At 38.4% G+C, this 25,512-nt stretch overlaps 2 protein-coding genes across 2 annotated transcripts; both read left to right on the forward strand.

Moving 5' to 3' along the window:
- Positions 1 to 6: 6 nt before the first annotated feature.
- Positions 7 to 669, forward strand: LOC109471336 (clumping factor B-like; the record flags this gene model as incomplete). The annotated part of the gene is given in 2 exon segments (XM_019770625.1): positions 7 to 30; positions 33 to 669. Coding segments are annotated over 2 exon segments (603 nt in total), but the record flags the coding sequence as incomplete, so codon positions are not given.
- Positions 670 to 16,018: 15,349 nt separating this feature from the next.
- LOC109471337 (deoxynucleoside triphosphate triphosphohydrolase SAMHD1-like) lies at positions 16,019 to 25,045 on the forward strand. Its single transcript, XM_019770626.1, has 15 exons — positions 16,019 to 16,092; positions 17,045 to 17,205; positions 17,690 to 17,820; positions 18,564 to 18,628; positions 18,847 to 18,915; positions 19,050 to 19,121; positions 19,312 to 19,335; positions 19,467 to 19,517; positions 20,979 to 21,143; positions 21,451 to 21,542; positions 21,775 to 21,855; positions 22,090 to 22,273; positions 22,415 to 22,486; positions 22,609 to 22,713; positions 24,910 to 25,045. Exons 1-15 carry the CDS (start codon positions 16,039 to 16,041, stop codon positions 24,988 to 24,990), a joined length of 1,407 nt encoding a protein of 468 aa, XP_019626185.1. The 5' UTR covers positions 16,019 to 16,038; the 3' UTR covers positions 24,991 to 25,045.
- Positions 25,046 to 25,512: the final 467 nt, after the last annotated feature.

The following is a 25,512-nucleotide window of genomic DNA, read 5'->3' on the forward strand; positions in this document are numbered from 1 at the left end:
CGTAAGTTTAACCTTGATCGTCACCAGGAAGAAAACACCGAGACGAGTCGGCTGTTGCCTCGGGGGAAGTCGTCGTAGATCCCGAGACAGGATCTTACCGAAAGCGCGATGTTTTTGACGACGACTCCGACATATCGTATGAACATGACACTGACGCGCTTGATTCATCAAGCGATGAGGAAGACGAAGAGGACGAGGAACCGACCGTGTCACAAGATGAAGTAACCGTCTCAGACGTAGATGAATCTGTGGTGGACTCTGAGGAGGCAGAGTCAGTGACAGAAACCGACAGCGATGAAAGTGATTCTGAGAGTGATGCAGACTCGGACGTTTCTTCCAACACGGCTTCTTATGATGAAAGTGAAGAGTACGGCTACGACAGCGGTGACGAGGAAGAGTGGACGCTCTATCGAGACTGGTCCATTCCACTCAAGCACGAACCGGGCGATGTCCCTCAACGCGTGATCAAAGAGACAAAACGCGCTGGCAAAAAGTTTTACCTTGTAGAGTTTGCTGCCATGCCTCGTTACGGTTACAATATCGAGTACAGCAAGAACTGGGTCCCAGAGCAGAAATTGATGACAAAATACGGCTACCTCGTTCTGAAATAATACAGCATCGTCCTTCTGCCGATAGGACAACTAGTCCTAATGTAACAGCGATACCTACATGACAAGACGTACGCTGTCTTGCGAGTTTTTCGGAACAGTCTTGACCTGTAAGTGATCAATAAAGTGTGACGAACCCTACTGCCTTTTTCGCGTCGTTGTGTCGATGTATGCACGCATGAGACACAAACATACGTGACATAGATATGAACCACTAGTTCACTTAGTGACTTACTCCGCAGTAATCATTTACTCCGACGGTTATGTATATTCATATACGATATATCTACACATCGATATCATACATGTGAGAATACATGATACGGACAACCATGCCAAATATACTTAACTTGCTACAAATGAACTTACTCCGGAGTAAAATTTTTACTCCAAAACGGAGTAATAGTTACTCCGGAGTAATATTTTACTCCAAAAATACTTACTCCGGAGTAATATTTTACTCCGGAGCAACACGTTTATATCGATATATGTATATGTAGATGCGCACACACACATTACACACACACACACACACACACACACACACACACAAATACTCCGACTGTTATGTATATGCATATACGATATATATATCTTTACATCATGCATGTGAGGATACATGATACGGGCAACCACGACAAATATACTTACTTGCTACAAATACACTTACTCCGGAGTAAAAATTTTACTCCATAACGGAGTAATAGTTACTCCGGAGTAATATCTTACTCCAAAAATACTTACTCTGGAGTAATATTTTACTCCGGAGCAACACGTTTATATCGATATATGTATATCGATAAATGTATATATGCACATACACACACACATACCCATACATACACATACACACACACACACACACACACACACACACACACACACACACACATACACACACCAGTGAAGACTTGCGCTTCTGCTGCTGCTGCTGATGTGCCATGGCTTTTCGGTCTCGTTCTTCGCTCGCTGTCGACAGACTTGGACTTGGACGCAGATTTGTCTCCGCAAGAGGGACTGGTTTCTCGCCGGTTTCTGTTGCCACTTTATACACTTTTCTGACCGACACCCACAGAGCTTCCACCAATCACCGTGAAGCACGTCACCTACTTCACATGCAAACCAATCGACTACTCCAGATCCTCAGAACAAGTCACCAACGCTTGCCATGCGGCCAATCAGCTACTACAGAGGTTGACTTTAACCACGCCCCCACTTCATGATGCAATCCCGACGGTCCCGCTGTCATGTTGAATAGCTTACTGTCAAAGTAACAATGTCGGTAGGCGTGGTATCATCCTTCAAAAAGCGTTGCCTTGACGACAGGTTTCCCAGGTAACCGGGGTCAAAAGTGCACACTGACCTTTATCTGACCCACAATTTAGCTCATTAGCTAAAATTTGCATACATTCGCCTACATTTGCATACATCTGCATATCCTTAGCATAATGACGGTGACCTCTGACCCGCACCGCCTCGCACCGCCTGCACCGCCTGAATAATATACATCAGCGTGTCGACTATATACTAGCATTTTGGATCAGCTACCGAAGGAGGCAGACACACCCTACAATAACAACTGTTACGAGCTTTGCCCAAGTTCTTGCGAAGAAAGTGCCAACTGAAGCTAGTCTGACTCACTTTAAAGGTACGTTTCTACCTGTGGACAAATATAAATGGTAAAATTTGAAATGAGGACAGTCCTTTTGTTGCCTAATCAAAATATTCTTGCCAAGTAGTTTATTGCTCTGGCCACCAGGCAAGTCCCTTGCCCTCCTAGTGGGCCAGCTGGATGTACGAAGCAGGAACACTGTCAAAAATACAATATATATATTTAGAATACATTCAATTGTAAAATATATATGTTTAAGAAGAATATATATATACTTTTCAAAACAATATATGTATAGTAAATACATACAATTGTAAAACATATATGTTTAAGAAGAATATATATATACTTTTCTAAAACAATATATGTATAGTAAATACATACAATTGTAAAACATATATGCTTAAGAAGAAAATATATATATACTTTTACAAAACAATATATTTATATACCTTAAAAACATACATACTTTATAAACAATATGTATTTTGAAAACAATACATGAATATAAAACAATGCGTTTTTCAAAATCTCTATCATTTAGAAATATATATTGATCACAAAAACATGTGTGTCCAAACCCCTATCATATGATGACATATATTGTTTACAAAAAGGGGTGTTTCCAAAACCCCTATCATATGAAAACATATATTGCACAAAAAGCGGTGTTTCCAAAACCCCTATCATGCGAAAACATGTATTGTTTACAAAAAGCGGTGTTTCCAAAATCCCTATCATACAAAAACATGTATTGCTTACAAAAAGCGGTGTTTCCAAAACCCCTATCATACGAAAACATGTATTGTTTACAAAAAGCGGTGTTTCCAAAACCCCTATCATTTCTACGCCTATATGTTTTAGCTTCAGCGCCGAAACACTGTCAAATCTCTCACCAGAGTTCCCAGTCGAGAAGACCGCATCACCGTTTCTGGTTGACAAGAGAATTAAACAGATTTTACCGCAAAGGTTTCACCCCTTCTTGCCCAGTAACAGATTAAACTGTGCCGTATTATTCGTATTTCTAAAAGAGCCTGTATTATGGAATTTTGGCAAGTTCTTTGCGAACCTGCAGATTCGAATCTTAGTATTCGAATTCGCTGCCCTTTGCGAGTGCAGTGACGTAATCGCGCTTGAGGAACAACATGGCTGCCACGCACGTCGCACTCTGGCTGAGTTGAGCCTTGAGGTAAGTTGTCAAGTTCAGTCTACAAGATTCCACCTTCATTGTTAGCGGTTATGGAAAGCGGAAAGCGTCCAAGCTCCCTAGACGTGAACTTGTCGAGTAGGCGAGTGCTAGAATGCAGTGCTTTTGTGTTGATTCATCGCAAGTGTTGAACGTCACTCGGGATTTGGCCATGCCATAATCTACGTATAAATTGAACCAAAATATGTTTTTGACGCAGGTTAGAATTTTAGTCGCCGCTTATTCATTGTAAATTGTTGGCCTATTATGCACAAAATGTCGTCCGAAATCGATTTAGGTTTTGTTGCGTTTCGTCAGTTTCCCGCCCTTTTGGTCACGTGGCTAAACGTATCTGCTTTGCAACGCAGTTTTTGATAGTTATCCGTAAAAATTGCCATCAGTGAGCCGTCGGCGCCGATGGACATTGTTCTTGTCGTCGTCGTTGTTGTTGATATTCCCCTGAAATACTCTACTCTACTCTGATCTACCGCACATCTGGCAGTAAAGTTTCGGTCCAGCTTGGAGATTTATGGGCTAGAAGTGACATGTAGGGTCTAAACTTTCCTACTTTTCCTGGTCTCCACCAGATTCATTTTGCAGGCTGAATAAATCATAGAAAAAGGGTATTGTTTGGCGAGAGAAGGTAGCCGAGTAAGCCGGCCATCGACGATACAATCTGCCTGCAAGATGTTTGTGAGAAGTCGGTCCTCTTTGAAGTCCACAAATCCAATGGGCGCATAGGTGCGAAGTATCCAAGAAGAACGTGGCTATATACACTCCCGGAGTGTATATAAAATCTATTTGTCTTTTATATACACTCCCGGAGTGTATATAAAATCTATTTGTCTTTTATATACACTCCGGGGGTGTATATAAAATCTATTTGTCTTTTATATACACTCCGGGAGTGTATATAAAATCTATTTGTCTTTTATATACACTCCGGGGGTGTATATAAAATCTATTTGTCTTTTATATACACTCCCGGTGTGTATATAAGATCTATTTGTCTTTTATATACACTCCCGGAAAGTTGATAGGGCATTCGAATGATCTGTCGCCGGTGCGAAGACCGCGCGATCGGCTGTGTTATCCGGAGTCACCAAAGGGACCGGGGCGAACCCCGGGTTGGTCTTGGTCTGATAAAATGCACGCCAGACCGTGAGGTCGGCGCTTCTTCCGCATGTATTAGCTCTAGAATTACCACAGTTATCCATGTAGGATGTGACGATCAAAGGAACCATAACTGATTTAATGAGCCATTCGCAGTTTCACTGAGACAGTTTAAACTTGCACGTGCATGGCTTAAACTTTGAGACAAGCCTATGACTACTGGCAGGATCAACCAGGTAGCGAGGACGCCAGGGGCGCGCGACCGGTCTCGCCGCCGCCGCCGGGAGCGGAGGTCCCGGGCCCCGCGCAAGCGGGGCGGGGCGGTCCGCTCGACCGAACTTCGGTGGAGATTTCCGTGTTGTTTTCTGATTTTCATCATCCAATAAGATAAACTTGAAGACCGAGGTTTAAACTTGGTGCCCCTGAATCCTCAAACACTCACAAAAACCCAAGTTTTGGGCCTACCAAGGAGGCTAGTATTTCGGAGTGTATATAAAATCTATTTGTCTTTTATATACACACCGGGAGTGTATATAGCCACGGCGATCCAAGAAAGCTGTTTATTGCTTTGTCTGTCACGTGTGACGGAACTGGCCTCTTGCATCGTCGATGGTCGGCTATGCTAGTACCTTCTCTCGCCAATTAACACCCTATTTACCCCCTAGGGGAGACTGGTATTCAAGTTTTTCTTCTACACAAAACTGGGATCCGAATGCTAGTATCTGAATTCCAAACTCTTCTTATTATGAGGATTCCATATTCTGCTATTGGAGATAGGAATTACAATTTGTCATAGGACAAGTGAGAATTCTTACAGGACAATATCCAATTTTAAAAGGAGAAATTCTGATTGCATCAAAATGCTTGGGAAATAGACCGAGTTATTTCACACCTAAAACTTTCAATCAATTTCAGCACATAGCATAGGTAAGTGAATATGTAAGTCAGACTCAGATATTTGCATCAGGCCATTGTGAGATAGTGACTTGGTATATAAGGTATAGAGTAAGGTACAGAATCTTAGATGCCAAGTCTGTATGTGTATTTTCTGAATAAAATCATGATTTGTAAGTATTAGTTAAGGGATGGGCGGAGCGAGTTTATGTGGATTTGGTACAGCCCCACCCTCCCAAGGATTTTGTTGGCATCCCGAGGGCGGAAAGGTTGTTCTAAGAATCAGGGTTGGACAAGTCCCATTGCCCACTTGCCCAGGGCAAGTAAAAGTACTGTTCGGGCAAGTAAATATCCCTCGGGCAAGTAAATTTTTTGGATGCCAAGTATAGCCGCTATGGTGTTTGGAGCAAAATTACTCAATGATTCAAGTGCTAAGTTTATGGATAAACTTCTTGGTCCACACTGTATTCATTTAGTCATCAATCTACCGCAACATCTGGTCCCACTTCTTTCAGATTGCAGAGTTCTTACAGTTAGTCACCAACATTGTGGTCCTCCTACCTGTACTGCAAGAGAGGACAGCATTTGAAGGTAAGATGTTCCAAAGGAAGCACCTGATATTAATCTTCATTTCTCTCTATATCTATGTATCTCACACATCTATTTCTCTCCCTCTCAATCTATCTATTTCTCTCTCTCTCTCTCTCTCTCCCACAAACTACACACACACACACACACACACACACACACACACAGTTCTCACAGTTCCCCAAGGACTTCTACCGTATGTTAAAGAACTCCTATTATCTGTTGTTCGGCAATGATAGTAACAGAAGACCCTTTCTCCTGTGATGTTCTCTTGCAATTCTCCCTGGTTTTTAAGAGACAATCCCGGGTATTTTGCATTTAGGAACACTAATGTTGCTTTCTTCAGTTGAAGTATCTTCCAACTTACATTGGCCACAAGTTAAAAAGTCTATTTCTTCCAAACTTATGCTAAAGGTAACTTATAGTCAATGTCCTCTGTGTTACAGTTGTTACGGCCGTCTGACATCCCTGAATGGTGAGGCAGAGCCAGGGCTGACGGTGAGAGCTCAGGGAGTGGGAAACTGTTCTAATGCTGTGGAGGAGACAACCATTGATTCTGAACTTCTGAAGGTACAGTACCTGTAGATCATGAAATGTTCAATCCTTGAATAGTTTCATCACAGTGTCTGAAAAAAGAAACTCTTTTTTTACACAACCAATTATTTTATTCAGCCGATACTTCTCAGGGCAATTCTGACTGGTTCACATTGCGCAGCACAGGTGTTGCTACTATTTAGATGCATTCCCAAACACAAAATATCTACAAATGGACGTACATGCACACAGCTACAGGCAACAGTACAACAAAATGGTCCCAAAACATACAAGAGTGTAATATATCCTTGGTACATAATTATTGTCAAGAAAAGGGGATAACAGATGATCTAGGAAGAAAACTGCTGTCAGTGCAATAAGACTAATTTTGTTATCCCTCATGTCACCATTCAATAAGGTGGTTTCCGCTTGCGTGGCCATTTTGTGAGTACCAGGTGGGTCTCCTCAACTCTGCTGCTGGGGGACAGACGGGAATTCCTCCAAATCACAAAGTTATACAGGCATGTTCTTTTCTCATTTATTCTAAATACTACAATGACCCTGTGTATAGTGTGGATACATTCCTCAAGCTACACTGTGTAACACACACAGCAGTCCTCCCTAAAGCATACAGTAAGCCACAGTCTCCAATGGCCAAGTTGATAGAGTGCTTGTCTTACATTCGGTATTAGTTGTAATCTATTTCTTGTTTTAGGTCATGAGTTTGATCTCTGGCCATAGACTTTAAAAATGGTACATACTGCTTTGTCTGTGTAGAACTCAGCATCTATGAGAAAGAGTATGGGAGTTAAACCTTAAACACATCCCCCTGCATTGGTGATTGCACAACTGTGTGACCCAAGGGCTGCAAAACGTTAAAATACATCAAATTAATGCCAGACTCTTTGACACACAGGTACAACCGTACAAGACATGGCAGGCCAATCCCGCAGCCAAGGTCATGAGGTATGTTGGGCGTGTTTTAGGCCTTTTACTGGGGTTTCTTTGTTGTACTGGATTTTTTTTACCCAACACAACCCCTGTTGGCAGTCAAAAGTATAAACCTGAACACTTCAAAACATTACGTAGTTCTACAAGTAGGTGAGAACTGGGAAGTGTGCCTGTTGTAGCCAGGGGCGCAAGTTTCCGGGCCAACCGTTGGTGAGCTTGGGTCTCTTCTCTTCGTTCAGAACCCTTTTTTCAAATTGAATCGTTCAGAACTCATTTCATTTCAGAAATGGGTTTTGAACAAAGAGAACTGACCCAGTGAAGCCTTACAGAATCCTTGTCGCATTGTTCCTATGGTCCTTCGTACAGAAGCCTTGTCAAATTGCTACTATGGTCCTTCCAAGCACATTTCCGTTTTAAAAAACTAACAGAAAAGTTCAGATTTAGAAATAATTTTAATGAATATTTTTGTACAACAATTTAGAAGTGGTAGACTTTTGGTAATCCATTTATCATCTTTCAATTATTCCTAAAGCTAGTAAAAGGGAAAAAATCATATTGGCAATAAAGTTGCTTGGACTTTCTACCAGCCTTAAAGAGGCACGTTTTCATTTGCTTCATAAAGCTTTTAATTCATACTTTTCTCAAAGCTGAACATGATTGTTTGGTCTGTGAAGCTGCAGATATTCCTTCTTCAAATATCACAGTCATTTTCACATCTGGACTCAACACAAGCGTTGGGTCATGTGGGAGAGTAACTGTGGAGGTCAATGTCAATGGTACAGTAAACATTGCCATAACAGATGTCACATCGGCAGATGCTGGTCTGTACCGCTGCATTGCAGTGAGTCCTGTTGGATTAACATATGCCACACTATTTGTTGACATCCACTGCCCATATTCAGTTTCTTTCCAATTTACATCCTCTGCATACTTACCACCTGGCAGGACGGAGAGCAATACTGACCACGTATTTTTCTCTCTGCATCTGGTTACGGGTTTGGGTACACCTGTTGCAGTCCTGGTTATATTTGGCGGCTTTGTTTTGACTTTTTTGTTCCACCGTAAGAGTCAAAATCCCTCTGCCTCAGCACCCACTGCTAACCCTAATAATATGAACACAACCTTACAACCTGGCAAAGATAACCTAAAGGGGCAGGGTAGATCGCCAACCCCTGACAATACCAACTTTACCACAGATACAAACGGCCTGGCTAACATATATGAGAATTACGAAGAAACAGGTGCACTTGAACAAACTCAGATATATGCAAATGATGACGAAATAGGTTCAATCAAACAAGCTAATGTATGTGAGAGTGATTGCATAGAAGGTAATCCTTCTATAGAAGGTCTGAAGGCAGAAAGTCGGTTTGAATCAGTTGTAACAGTCCACAAACCATTCACATATGAAAATGATAAAGAGACATCACCTGTTGGCTTTGAAAATGAGAAGCACAGGTATGAGAAATGTCATGAGAAAACATCAGCGGAATCTACTCATGTCATCGCTCAGTGTGGTGGTCAGGCTGTTGCTGATATTTCGCTGTTTGACAATCAGCATGAAAATCAGGATGTAGCTGCTAATCATACCTTTAACCATGAATGTGGTGATCAGAAAGTAGTTCCTAATTCTCCGTACAACAACGAGGATGGTGATCAGGAAGTATCTGCCACTTCTTTGAGCAACCATAAGCATGGTGATCAAGAGGTATCTGCTACTTCTCTGTACAACTATGAAGATGGTAAACAGGAAGTATCTGCTACTTCTTTGAGCAACCATGAGCATGGTGATCAGGAGGTATCTGCTACTTCTCTGTACAACTATGAAGATGGTGATCAGGAGATATCTGCTACCTCTTTATATGACCTTGGTGATGTTGATTAGGAAGTATCTGCTACTTCTTTGTATGACCTTGGTGATGTTAATTAGGAAGTATCTGCTACTTCTCTGTACAACTATGAAGATGGTGATCAGGAGATATCTGCTACCTCTTTGTATGACCTTGGTGATGTTGATTAGGAAGTATCTGCTACTTCTTTGTATGACCTTGGTGATGTTGATTAGGAGGTATCTGCTACTTCTCTGTACGTACAACTATGAAGATGGTGATCAGGAGATATCTGCTACTTCTTTGTATGACCTTGATGATTAGGTGGTATCTGCTACTTACAGTTTTAACTATAATGATGAGAATGAGTATCTTTGGAATGGGAATGAAAATGAGGAGGTGGTATATGCACCTCACCAGTTATCTACAAGAATAATCATGATACTTTTAAAAGATACTCTTAAAAGAGGGAGAATCAGCATCTTTTGTAATCTATGCCTATGGAAATCAAGATGCGGTAGCAGCAAGTGCTCTTGGATCAGTCTATAGAAAAATGACATATCTGTATGTCAGCTTTATTTTCATATTTATTATCAAATTTATCATGGCTAAGTCTTGTACTTTAAATACAATTTTTGACATTCGTTAAGGCGTCCATATAAACATGAAGCAGAGTTTATTGTGGCCAAAATTTGTATATAATATGTCACTTCCATCCAAGCTGGAAGTGAATCAAGATTGCCGATGTGTAATCATTAATGACATAGCACTTTTAGCACGACTTAGGAGATATAGAGTTTATTAGAGAGAATCATGAGAGAAGCATTTCTATCCAAGAAAAAAATGAATGAGTAAAATTCAAGTCATGTAGAATCCATTTTTATTACAAAAATATATGTTTTTAGACATGTTTAATGACAATCTTCTCTGGCACCTTTGATGAAATAGAAGTATGGAGATTGGTTTATAGTCTTATTTGGTCTGTGGATCTTCTTTTTTTCCAAATGTTTGATTAACTGCTGTGACATATGAATCAATATTGTAAAACCATGTCTAACGTACTTACATTTATCGTATCATTATTCCACGTTTTTTTCCAATCATTATTTCCCACACAATGTAAAGGTACTTGCACCTAGCAAAGCAATATTTTTAAATATTGTTTGGAAAACATGTTTATTTATTTATTGATTTCATCTTATAAACACCTGAGTGGCCTCTTCAACAGTAAATTGTTGAATTCTGAGAGGGCCCAGGGACACATAAACATAAAGCAATTTGTATAAAAGTATATCTATATATAATCACTATAACTGACAATCAGTATAAATGAAAAGTTAACAAGCGATACAACATGTATAAATGGCTGAACAGAAATATACAAATCAAAATGTAAATATCATAATCGTGATCCATAATTGTGTCCAAATTACCGTTCTGAAGTCAAAATCACTGGAGGTCAGAGGTCTGTTTAACAGCTACCCTGAAGCGTGTAATAAACAAGAAAGTTGAGATGCACAGGACTTCTTTACGATAATGACTTGATGTCAGCAGCCACTAGACTACCTCCTTTACATATGTGCACAAACGCAATGCTTATATGGTTAGATTGTATACAGCTATGTAATGTTACTACAAATTCACCTGTATACGTCCCACTACACGAAAGATGGATTTACCAATGGTAATAATTACGGGAAATGGTTACTTTATAAACAGTATCGGATTTGACAATGTTTTAGATAACAGGCAAAGCTGTAGATGAAATCACAGATGTAAATGAAATTACATGGCCTTTATTTTTGTTTCACGAAAATGAATTTATGCCTACCTTCTAGGCCGTCATATTAATAAACATCAGTTCCACAACCTTGCACCTTGCCAAATGATATTAATGTTTGACTAACAAAAATATAATTCCCCCTGATTATGCAAATAGGATCCTTATTTGCCTGAATTTTTAAATATTTTTATCAGTTTATCATATTCAGCACCAAAAGATATTCAGCACCAGAATACCATTCTAGCATTTCCTCATAGATTATGCAAATGAGATATTTTTTGAATAAGTTCTGTTTAATGATGTTCCTCCTTACTTAACTTTAAATAACTCAAATACCATAAGTATGAAATACCAGGCACTTAATGTGTGTAATTATAACAATCATTGTCATTAATTATGAAAATTAAGTCTTCATTTACATAACCAGTATCTGCCTGTGGTTCTCTTGTTCTCAATTAAATCTGTCACAAGCTTGAATAGTCCTATCATGTAATGCAGCTGATTTATAGAATTTGATTCAGGAGGCCCATATTTGACCTTGACCTTTGTCTTCCTAAGACTTACTAACATACCAAATATCATCATAATCCATTAAGGCGTTATGAAGTTATGCTGACTACAAATAAAATGTGCGGAAACACACACACACACACACACACACACACACACACACACACACGCCAAAACAATACCTCCATTTTTCATGGAGGTAAACAATACCTCCATTTTTCATGGAGGTAATCATACATTTGACTTGTAGCAGCCTTGTCGGAGATACGGTTACACACAATAATGCAGCCGGCATTGATCTAGTCACAAAATATGCATAGCTCAGGTAACATACTTAGCAAATACAGATACGTGTTAAACTCACGCGTACACTAGGTACAGGTCCGCCCACGACGTTTTATCGCTCACTGAAGCACATTTGTTGTTTATATAGGTTAGTCAATTCTTTTACAGGATTCAATAAAAGACTGTATAAACTGATGCTGTTTCACTACATTCTAGAAAATCGTACAATAATCATATATAAAAGGCAAAATACAAACATGATCATTCTCACTCAATTGTAACACAGTATATGAAGCACACTTTGTTTTAGAATGTGCGGTATACAATGACATCCGGAAATCCTTTATTAGCTCCTTACAGTTAGAAAAGAAATTTGCATACTTGCCGAAAATAGAATTGTTCAAACGTATTATGACACCCAAGCTCTATGATATAATTAAAAAACTATGTAAATTTGTTCATACATGTTTCAAAAAGAGAGAAGAAATCATGTAGTTAGATCCTGTAGATAGAGAAATAGTACACGAATGTAACAATTGCCTCTTCTATAATAATTCTTGTTACCAAGTTATTTAACTTTAGTGCATTTGGCCCATGTAGGGCGTGAATATGCAATAAAGTTCATTACCTCCATGAAAAATGGAGGTATTGTTTTTGGCGGCGTCTGTCTGTGTGTCTGTGTGTGTGTCTGTGTGTCTGTGTGTCTGTGTGTGTTTCCGCAACTTTGTAGTCAGCATAACTTCATAACGCCTTTATGGATTGTGATGATATTTGGTATGCTGATAAGTCTTAGGAAGGCAAAGGTCAAGGTCAAATATGGGCCTCCTGGTGGATGACCTTGGTACTGCAGCAGAACTTCCGGTTTTTGTATCTTTGGTCCTGAACATGCTATGGTCTTGAATTTTTGGTGACAGATAGCTTTTCCTGTCAAGAATAAGTGGTGTGGGTTTGGTCTCCCTAGCAGCTTGTTCAGGAACTGCAGGGGACTTTCGGGCGAAATCTTTGAAAGCCAATAAGTCCAGATAGGAACAGCGTATCTTCATCATTTTTGGTGTGTAGGTATCTGACAGAGAGATGAACATATTTAACTGCAAATTATGCAAATGAGGACTTTATTTGCATAATTAATGAGGAAATTCTATAATTACAGTGTTTTACATTATAGAACTTTCATACATGTAATGTATGTAACCAATGGCAGATGGAACATCAACAGATACTAATTATGCAAATGATGACCTAATTTGCATAATTAATGCAAAAAATCTATGATTTCTCAATGGTGAATGATGGGAATGTCATACTTGGGACATCTTTAAGTTAATCAAAAGTTAACATCACGATGCATATATTATGTTAATGCAGAGGTCATTTGCGTAATTAAAGAAGAAATTTACATTGACATATCAAGCCCATATTTCATGGAGGTATGAGATCTCGGAACTCTTGTTTTCATTGTCATTACACTTATGCTGGCCATAGTAATCAGGATGTTAAGTTTTGTTCTATACCTCTATTTTGTTCCATATGTTGCACCATGTACGATTGTCGTGTAACAAAGTTCTGTTATACATGTATAGCAATATCACCACTACCACAGTTACAGCAACAAGACATATTTAAAATGCGTCTTTTCACCGATAAAATGAATCTATTGGTTTTCCGTATATGGATTTTTTTCACCGGAGTCATCACCTGTCTAGAGGTTACTACATCCGCTGAAACATCATGAATCTATCACCTCCACGTCCACACAGAGACAGACCGACACAAACTCAAGCCTAAATAGTGGTGCAATACATTAAAAATCGACAGCATGCAAACACATGGTGGGCGTGTTTCTCAGTCAAGGCTGTTGGTTACTTACGTACTAAGTTCCATACACAGTGTCTGCCCCAGCACGATGTTTTCCGGCATCCAGCCTGACAGTACGGCAATTCGCCGCCCACTGCATAAAACCACGTCCCGCCATCCCTAGCCTCCTCAAACGATGCCTATAAATCTATAAAGACAACAGAGGGGCCACCGCGGTATCGGCTGTTGTGTAACAGGCCAATCTGTCATTGGCCAAAGCCTGACCACGCCTCCACTATGCAGATGTCGCTCCGCCCTCCCGCGTGCGAGATATAATAGCGGGACGCGGCCGAGAACGCTCTCTTCAGCTCTCTGCTTCCCGTCGTCAGTTCCAGCATTATTGGTTAGTAGTTAAGTTTAGAGGTTTAGTTTAGTAGTTTCCCGACAACACGTTCCACTGTAAAGGTATTTGGTTTCCGTTATCTTTGCCTACTTTTAGTACTTGGTTTAACTCTGTAACTTTGGATCCGTTATATGTTCCATTGCATTGTACAATCTACCGCACTTCGGCAATAAAGTCACATCAAATATAAATCGACCTGGCTTGGCGTTACTTAGAGTGAGAGTCTAAGTTCACTAGATCCTTAGAGCGAGAGTCTAAGGTACCGTTACATACTGTAACTGTAACCAACTCCTACCACACAGAAAAACCATTTGTTACATGGTTTCCACCCCGGAAACAAAAAATAAACATTTCACATTAGCATACTATGTACAGTGTAATAACTAAACCTTGATCATCTGCTTTTTCATTTCCAAATTTACGAGCATGGAACCTTAAAGCGTGATATTGAGGGACAGCAAGCTGGCGTCCATCAATTAAAGAGCACCAATGAATCGACACTTTGTGCTCCGAAAGTTACCCCTGCATTCAGAATGGACTCGTCTAAGGGTCTACCAAGGTGACCGTGATCTTTTGGGTCTTCCTGCCGGAGAATCTCAAGGTAACAGGTATGTGTGTAACCCTTCTAAGTCTTTATCTCCGTAGCTTTAACCATCTGAGTCCCTTATGGAGTAAGGAGATTCCGTTGTGGGTGGTCTACAGTCAGTCATACACCTTTACATTTTAGTTTGAAGGCAAAAGGATATATAGTATATACCACCATATGTTTACCTAGCCGTAGTTTGGCTAATACAATAGTCAATTAGTGTCAAAGGTCAAGATTTGACTACCTTAACGTATCCACAAACATTGTTGGTTAATACTTAAAATGCATGTAGTTCATTTCTCCTGTTTCGTCCACTTCCGGGTTACGGCGAATAGGCACTTTGTGCTCCGAAAGTTACCCCTGCATTCAGAATGGTCTCGTCCTATTTATTTGTCTACTAAGGTAACGTTGATCTTCCTAGTTTTCCTGTCGGAACGTCTGAAGGTAACAGGTATGTGACTGTGTAATCCTTTATAAGTCTGTATCTCCGTATCTTTAACTATCTAAGTCCCTTATGAAGTGAGGGGAATAAATTGTGGACGATCTGCAGTCAACCATACACCTTTAGATGTCCGTTTGAACAGGATGCTCCGCTTTTCCAAATGTTATCCTTATTGGCCATCGTCTGTTGTTTTGAGCAGGGGAACAGTGTTGTACTATTTTTATATATAAACGCTAGCCTCTTTAGACACACAGTGGGATTAAGAGCTTTAAAGATATTGGGAATACATTTACTGCTACGTGTATATACGAGATATCGTTGAGTTGAGCTTAGGTCGACATAATATCAAGGGTCATAAACAAGGGATGTTTCATTATGTTCTAACAACATGAAAGCCATACAGTTTCTCTCTACTATTGTATTCCGCATCTGCAGTCTAGGGAAGGTCCTGCAGCTGCATGCAATCTTTTGTGCCTTAATTAGTAAGAGGGCATTATTTTTTTAGAGCTGTTATATAATGAAGTGTATGCAACAATGCTAACAACAAGAACACTAAAAGACCACAGGGTACCATTTTTGTTCGAAACTGAAAGTAAAACTTGAGGCTACCGATGTCACGTACGTTCCATTATCCAACGATATTGCGTCAACAATGTATTGTTCAACACTGACACATCATTATTTATCGTATAGTATTTTACAGTTGGCTTTGTTTCTTTTGTGGATAAATGACACTCGAGACGAATGAACTTTTACCCTTGGCACGAAGTACATATACCAGGGCATGTTTAATAGTAATTGAATAAACAATACACAACAGGCATGGGTTGTAAGCTATGCAGAATCCAGGCTCTGGCAAGGGATTTACTATATGTACAACAATGTTTTTTTAATCAGAATCGTGGCCAGAGATCTTTAGTATGGCGCTCGACCCCCTTGTGGTAGACACGGTCAAGGAGGAATCATTGTCAAAGGTGACAAATGCTCTTACTATTAGATGCTGAGTTATTCAAATCAGATACACATGTAAAAACTATAGACACACATGTACTCACACACAAACACACACACACACACACAAACACACACACACACACACACAAACACACACACACGATCACAGACATACATGTACACATGTACACAGTCATACATAGAAACATGCACAAACATACACCGACACATACATGATTTACATAAAAAGACACATACATATACATATACATACACATTCAAAAATACACACATTGAATATATACAGCCATATATATATATAGAGAGAGAGAGAAAGAGAAAGTCAGCCCTTTTTGGCTAAAGGGACTACGCATGACTGACCATGTTAGATTAATAACATAAATACTGCACATGCACATTAATCATTAATTTCTGTCCATTGTTGTACCTTCCTTACATATAACTTACAATATGGAAAAATAGAAAGGGCAAATGCATAATGCTTACGTTGGTCTGCTCTGTTAATTCTTACTCCATCCAACACATCCACACACACTCACACACACACACACACACACACACACACACACATATATATATATATATATATATATATATATATATATATAGAGAGAGAGAGAGAGAGAGAGAGAGAGACATAGATAGATAGATAGATAGATAGATAGATAGATAGATAGATAGATACTTAGATAGATAGATAGATATAGATATATAGATGTAGATGTATGGTGACAGGAGTCTAAATCCCTCCTGCTAAAAAACTGATGTAACCCAGCACTAGTTACCATGGTGACAGACGTCTGGTTCAGGTCATTGACCTTATTTGTTTGGAGAAGAAGACGAAACAGAGCAAAAATAATGTTTTCCTTCGGAAAATTAATGAATGCCAGAATAGTGAACGTACAACATGAAAATCTTACGACTCTGCTTTTTTTTCTTGGCTCCATTCAGGTTTTCCAAGACCCCATCCATGGATCCATTGAATTACCAGAGATCTGTGTGGCCATCATGGACACCCCTGAGTTCCAAAGACTGCGCCACATCAAACAATTGGGACTCACGTGCCTTGTGTATCCTACTGCCGTCCACACACGCTTCGACCATTCAATAGGGTAACACAAATATTACACTGAGCTGTGCCTGGATATAGCTTTGTACCCAATTTACATAATTTACGCACATGCACACGATACGTGTATCATGCAAGGAAAGTGTTTCAAGCTTTTAGGTACCCTTTCGCGGGGAACAGTTAGATAGAGAATGTATATCAAATTAAAAGCAGCTTTGTACAGGTACATAAGTTTTGGAACATGGTGGTATACATGGTGGTATATTGCATTGGTGTTAGGTAACAATATGTTCATTTAGTCGCTAAGACAAAGAGGTGGCTTTCTATTTGTCATTCTAGGCCCTCGACTATATCAGATATCCATATATCTTGTTGCACTTTGCTTTTGTAGTCACTATACAGCAATTACCAATACTTCATATGGCAATCATGATAACAAATCAGGTATTGTTATAGTCTGCTAGAAAGAGGTGACATTTGAAACACAATGTATCCATATAGTACATGTATTTATGTGAATATTTCAGGGTATGTCATCTGGCAGATGAAATGGTACAGGCCCTCAGGAGACGCCATGGACCAAGCAGCAGTTATCCTATAGACATCACTGAGGAAGAGCACCTCTGTGTCATGATTGCTGGACTCTGCAGAAATCTTGGTATTTCCCGAACATAATGGCAATTTCTTGCTTACAGTTTTAGCTTGCAGCTGCGGGTGCCAATGCGAAACCATATCTCATTTCTTACTTCACTGCCCTTTATACAGTTATCAACGACAGCGTCTCTTCGGCCAACTTGAATCATTGGTAGGACACCTCCTTGACAAAAACTCACTCTCCGACAATGCTCTCGAACAACTTCTACTTTACGGATCCCCTTCATTCACGTTCAAAATTAATTGTCAAATAATGGTTCTAACTCAAAATTTTACTATTTTAAGTAAACGCTTTGCTTCAACCTAATTTATTATTATCATTATTTCTTTGGTGTGTCCTACCAATCACAACCATGGATACCATTAGTAAGGGTGGGAGGGGGGAAGGACCTGCGCTTTTAGTTTTCTTAGCTTCATTCTTTATTCAAACCCCATCTGTCTTATTCTTGTTTTGTGTATTATATTTGTTTGTTAGTGTATGTATTGCTTTATTTTTGTATTAAGTTTATTGTTTGATGGCGGCGTTAATATAAGTTAACCAACTTGAGTACGCCGTCATCGTGTCTGTATTTCTTTATATATGTTTTAATAAAAAAAAAATAATAAAAAAATGATAATAATTGATCAATAGTAGAGAAGCGTTGAAAATTCTTCACTAAATGATAACGAATAATTTTCACCTTCAACATGATCTTACTAATAAAAAGATATGATCATAAACACATGTAAATTTCCCCCTTTGAACAGGTTTTGGGCCGTTCTCGCATCTCTTTGATCAAAGGTTCATGCGGAATAAGAAGAAAGATTATACGGTAGGTTTTGACAACATGGTTGATAGTTATTCTTGTCAATGCATAATGCTTTTTTTCATGTAATACTATGCTTTATTATCCATCAAGTGACTGTTGATGCCTGATTAGTGTACTTTCATAGCTATTCATATTGATAAGACGAGACGACAGACGGTGAAAATTCAAAGCAATGATGCCAGGCGACGCGATTCTAAATAATGAACCTGTTTTATTTCCAGCCATTGGCCATGTCAGTAAAGATCTTTGGGGAAATATGCAAGGAGCCAACAATCGAGAACCTGCTTCAGGTACACCCTCCAGTACTAGTCAATTTGGAATTCCTTTTTGTAACAATTTGACACGCTATGACGTATACGTAGAATATTGTTAGCATGCTCTCCAAAACAGCTTATTTTATCAGTTTACTTACATGTTTCTTCAGAAATACAAGCTCGACAAGGAGAATAAGTTCATCGAGGAGCTAATAAACCCCCCACCAGGTCTATGGGAAAAGGTGCGTACGATGGGCAGAATATTCAAGAATCCTCTTTATTCTCTTTTTGTTTCTTTTTTTTGTATGCTATTTTGCTATTTTCCCGTATTGCTATTTTTTTAATTGGCGATCCTATTGGGAGAGAGACGTTAAAACATATGCATATAAAACATATGTTTATTTGTTTTTTCTATGTTTCTTCTGACTTCAGGACAGCACAAGATCAGCATACAAGGTATGTTCATTTCCATGATGTTACAATGTATCAGATTTATTTCAATTTTTCATAGAATACTCAGCTTGTCGTGTGTGTCTTTTTAATGTGCAAGTGTGTTTGCAATTCGGCTTGCTTAATTTCTCTAATAGACTCCCTGGTTATGCGAGGGACGAGGCCAGGACAAGAGTTTCCTATACCTGGTAAGATAAATCTTTCTTACTAATAGAAAAATGCAGAAATAAAAAAAGAAATACTGCATTAAGTTTGTAATACCTTCATCAAGAAATATACATAGAGATTAAAGATAACAGAAATAACAGAATTGGTACAAATATGAAGAAACTAACTAGGTCTATGCATCAGATTTATGATGGTCAGAATTGTTTAATGTCATGTTAAACAAGAATTCAGACCGGCCTTTTTTATTCAGACCGGACTTTTTGGTCGTGCTCGGTTGGGGGAGGGGGGTGAGACCCTCCTTAACTAACTACCTGTATCTATTGTATGACCGCTAAATTTTCACAGAATATTAAAGGTCTATTAAGACTTGTTGCCCATGGTAACAACACCGACTAAACTTTTGTTTAACCCTAAACAGTACACCTGGGGTCCGCGCGGACCCCAGCACTATATATTCTGTAGTATCTTTTCTGTTTCTAAAGATTTTTTCTGAAATTTTAGGTAATTGTCACCCACAAAGTTGTCTCTCAATACAGTGCAGAGAACTCCGTTTCTACCATTTATAAAAAAATTATATCTGATTTTCTTTTGGGGTCCGCGCGGACCCCAGCCGGCTTTCGATCATAATGGATACATTGGCGTTCTTATACATTACCTTATTTCCGTTTTTATATGTTTTTATGCACTCATCTTATGTCTACCAAGTTTTCAGAGAATGGTGTAGTAATAGAATTAAATTTAATAACTTTGGTGTAATTATGACGTCATATGACGTCAGAGCTAATAACAAAGTCCGCCATATTGGATTTTGACCAATGACGTCATCAAATTAGCATATTCTATGCATATTAAATGATTTAACTTATATTTAATTATGTAAGATGTTATTAATGTTGGAAAAAAAGTGTAATTTAATATAAAACTCAGAAAATTTTTATGTTTAAACCAAAATTACTTCTATTTTGAAAAATAGAAACCCGTTGCCATGGCAACACAAAAAAACATCAACTTACTAGTATCAAACTAATATGAACTTTTTTCCAGAGACATTTTAGGAAAGGTCTCCAAATTTGATACTTCTAGCGCAAGCCGTTTAGCCGCTATCTGAGATCAAAGTTGGGCCTCAAAAGCCCCTTCAGTCTGAAATGGGTTTAAAAATCGGGTATTTCTTCTTGTCTTCTTTTCTTCACCAAAAATAGAAAAAGTTCAAAATGTATGATATTTGTTTGTAATGTGGACACAGAGGTTCCCACATCAGTTTGCAAAACAATTGAGCTGGTAGCATGTTGATAATTTCTAAAAAGTAGCAAAAAACTGCTCTGGGGTCCGTGCGGACCCCAGGTGTACAGATTAATCAGTCTGGGAAGGTGTACTGTTGAGGGTTAAAATGGCTGTTATAATCCAATTCTAATTGTTATGAGCTCACAACTTCAGATATCTTATTTCAAGTCTGATGTCTCCAATTAAAATTTGTGAAAAAGATTGTGAAGAACACGCTGAATGGCATCGATGTGGCCAAGTGGGACTACTGCGCCCGGGACTGCTACTTTCTCGGCATCTCAAACAGCTTTGACCATCAACGCCTGCTCAAGTACGCCAGGGTGTTACAATTCGGGGGGCGTTCCGAGATATGCTTCAAATTCAAGGTCAGTTTACCATGTCTTAAGTTAATGAAAAATACAGTATATTAAGCAGTTTTCTCTCTCAAACCGTCTATTTATGCATTCGATGCAAGATAAACAAACAAACAAACAATGCATTCTTTGCTGCAAGGCCAAGAAAAGAAGATCCGTAACTAGTTTTTTTCTGATCGAAACCTGTGCGCTATTGGAATACTATGATAATCCAGAAATTAATTAGACGCATGCAATTTGATATTCATTTTGAAGGTAGTATCTGGATCCCGTACGTTTACTCACAGTTTTATTGTCGTTCGTTGTTGCTGTTTTATAGGAGGCCTTCCATCTGTACAACCTGTACCGGATGAGGCATATACTTCACACGCGCGCCTATCAGCACACAGTGAAGAATGCCATCGAAATCATGTAGGTTATTTACATTGTACAGATTATTTTTTAATGGCCATTTCAGAAAGTAAATTTGGTATACAGGTATGAAAGACGTGAATTAAAGCAAAATACGAGTTTTTAAACATGATAAACATGGTAAACATGATAAATGTCTAGAAAATGTTTGTGCTTTTATTACATTTTTTCTTCTAGTGGCATGGATGTATTCATTTTGATTTAAGCTTTCTTTTTATGTGTTTTTTTTTAGGTTTTCTAAAGCATTGGAAGAAGTGGAAAAATCATTGACTAATAGAGAGAAGACAAACCTGAACATGCTCTTTGGTGAAGGGTATGGTTGATTTTGAACTTTTTAGACACTAGCAAAGATATTATTCTTAATTACAAATATATGTTTGTCGTATGATTTCTTTGTGTCCTATCATTCATTTTTGTGTCCTATAATTCATGTTTGTGTCCTATAATTCATATTTGTGTTCTGTGATTCATTTTTTACCGTAAATAATCAAATACTAGTACCCCACCCTGTATGATTTCTGTAAACATCTTTCTTATTCTGACTAAGGAATCTGCCTGGCAAGGTTGACAACGTGCAAGACTTCCTGTCGTTGACAGACGACATCTACAGAAGAATCTTGCTCTGTCCTCATCGCGATATTGCAAACGCAAGAGCGATCCTGGAGAAGATTGAGAAACGACAGTTGTACAAGCTAGTTGAAGAAGCAACTTACAATGACAAAGTTAAGCAGGTAAGGTAAAAATATTAATACAATTTGAGACAGTTGGTCAATAAATGATTTTAAAAGAATAATATCATGGTTATTATGTTAACCGAATTGTAAAGATACTATTCAGATGATAATCTATCTACTCAACTTCATACCTTACAGGAGGAGATTTTGCAAAGAACATGGAGGGCCCTTACAGATTTAGACTCCCCTGCAGAAATGGCTTACATTGAGGTTCGCTATTCATTCATTTTTCACCATATTTTACGTAACTAATGTATATATACATATAAATTCACTTAACATTGAAGACGAAAGACTTTCTCAGATGTTTATCGCATTCTACACGTACTTAGACCGTTCGCTTCGACTATGGCGTGAATAGAGAGGAGCCCCTGCGAAATGTTCACTTCTTCACCAAGACTGAGCCAAACGTGCCATTCTTCCTAAGACAGGAACAGGTAATTTGGTAATTCGATCTTTACACTGCGTTATCAGACCTATTGATTAAGTACCACATTTTAGTTGTTATATCTTGCATAATGTTTCATTACGTTGAAACATGACTTCATTTGCGTGATGAGAAGGATAAATTGGATTTAATATCCTTAGATGGAAAGTTTTTCTAAAGCTAGATTTAGTTCCTTTGTACAAATGATTATAATATCAAATATACAAGAAACATAAAAGGATACAATGATCATTTAAAACGTCATTTTACCAACAATGTGGTATTTGGCACGCCTATAGTCTAGCGACCATATAGGCGTGTTCAGCTAGCTTTCAGTGTATTCGACTTAAAATATTCATGGGCAGTCTTTTTTCAATCAACAGGAGCCACGTGTACTCCCTAAAAACATGCTGGAGCGGAAAATAAGGGTCTACTGCAAGAGTACGGAGACTTCCTGTCGGGACGAGATCCTGGAGTAAGAATAGAAAAACATCTCTCAAGCCTTATCGTCATGGAATTCGCAGTAATCTCATAAATTTGACCTATTGTTATGTTTATCGCGGGGTCGTGTGGCGTAACGGTAGAGTGTTCGACTCGGAACCAAGAAGCCCCGAGTTCGAACCCTGCCATGCCACCGATCTTGTGCCCTTGGGAAATGCGACTTTCCTCACTTCACTCAGGTGAAAATGAGTACTGTATTCTCCTGTATGTTGGTGGCGGCATAAATATAAGTTGAAAAAACTTGAGTGTGCCGTTACCACGTCTTGTGATTATATGTTGGAATAAAAAAATGACCTAGTCGGTGAATGTACTTATATTCGAATCTATTTTCTGCAGATGCTTGAGGCCGTGTTGGGCCGACCTGCACCAAGCAGGGACCATTCTTTCCACGGTAGCTTGTCTGTTTTTTTTTTAAATATACATTAGAAGATTCGAACAATAATATATGTTAAAATATTTGGCAGCTTCACCCTTGGAATTGTTTTAAGATAGGATCAATCCCCTTATTCATTCTCAATTCGTGTGGGATGTTTTAACGCCAACCATACTCCATTCATAACCATAATTATAAGTATGTACCTCATTATGTACCTTTGTTCTTTCTTACCATTATTATTATTACTTTATTTTATTGTTTCCTTTCATGTGTGAGGAGAGGGCCAAGACAAGTTTTATAACTTTTTGCCCAATCCTCGAAAAATAAATGTGAATAAAATAAATAATTATAAGTATGTAGAAAAGAAGAAGTAGATTACAATCACAAGAATTTCATATATTTCAACTTTTGGTGCAAAAAATGCTACATGATGTCCCTTTAACTTCGACCACGCAGTCAACTATATTAAAATGCATACCTTATCCATAATCTATGTACTCAATAAATTATGTATAATTTTTATACAGCCTCCAAATGTAATGTCTCCAACAACGCCAGCGTCTGGTCGAAAGGACTTTAAAAGCAACATCTACAACCCAGACGCGTACAGTCAAAGCCCTGTGAAACGAAACCTCTTTAGGGTTAGGAAATACATTATTTTATCTGCCTTTGTCATTTCAAAGGTGTTAATATAGGGAAGATCTCTTTTGGCCTTGCTTTCTGCCCTTTTATGTTATGAATATTGCAGCTAAAATAATCTAAAACGTTGTATGTTGATAAGTTCTTATCATAATAGCTATCATAAGTTTTCAACATATTGGAATATAGTTTAACGTTTTACTATAATGATTACTACCAACACAGATGAACTTTCATGATATTGTGAATACATTAGATAAACCGGATATTCACTGTTATTAAAATGCAAAGCGCTTTTATAATACAGAAATATGTATTTTTTTTAAATTCTTATTGTCTACTTTTTTTTATTTATCACAGGAAGATGAGCCATCTACCTCACAGCAGTCCATGACCAGGAGATCAGAGCGACTCGCGAAAAAGATGGTAAATGTGGATTTTGTTGCAGCTTTGATAAAGATATTTTCAGTAGTTCTAAGGTAGTCCAATGCCTTTTTGATTTCCTTGTTCATTGAATTACTCTTTGCATCACATTTCGATTGATCTGGTCAGATCAGACGGCATTATTTTACCTTTATTCTTGATAATAATCACCTTGTTAACAATCATTTGAACATGTGCAGTTATAGACGATGAAATATGACAAGCTATTTTTCTAGTATTGAACTTGTGAAATATTCTGGTGTCCAGAGAACCAAAGAAAAGCAGTTTTCATCTGAGCCAACAAAGGATAGAGCGACCCTTCATGAAGAAGGTAAGAAGAACATATGAAGTGCGTATCAACCAAAATGATATGCATTGCTGCTGTACATGTAATACGCCTGACAAAGGAAGTGAAATGAAATATGTGTATCTAGACTGCACGTCTTTTATTATGATAGTTAAACCATGTTTGCTCTTTACTGTTCGGAATACGTTAAAGTAGCTGCAATAGGAGATGTGAGAACAGACGGAATTATTTTACCTCCATTTTTGATAATGATTACTTTGTTAACAATCATATGGACATGTGTAGTACTGTTGTAGACGATGAAATATGACTAGCTATCATGAAAGTTTATCTGTGTTGGTAGTAATCATAGTAAAAAGTTGAACTTTATTCCAACACACAGTTGTAAATTGTGTGTAGGAATTAAGTTCACCTTTTTACAATGAGTACCTTTTTTTCTAGCTTTGAGCTTGATTAGGAAAAAGAGCTAGATGGAGTCTCCAAACAAGGGACGCTTTATGTTTGTTTAATTAGAGATTTTCGCCCTATTTTCAACTCAATACCATTTGCCCCTCGCCAGCGCT

Source organism: Branchiostoma belcheri, unplaced genomic scaffold, assembly GCF_001625305.1.
Source record: "Branchiostoma belcheri isolate BF01 breed outbred unplaced genomic scaffold, Haploidv18h27 scaffold249, whole genome shotgun sequence".
Classification (NCBI taxonomy): Eukaryota; Metazoa; Chordata; class Leptocardii; order Amphioxiformes; family Branchiostomatidae; genus Branchiostoma; species Branchiostoma belcheri.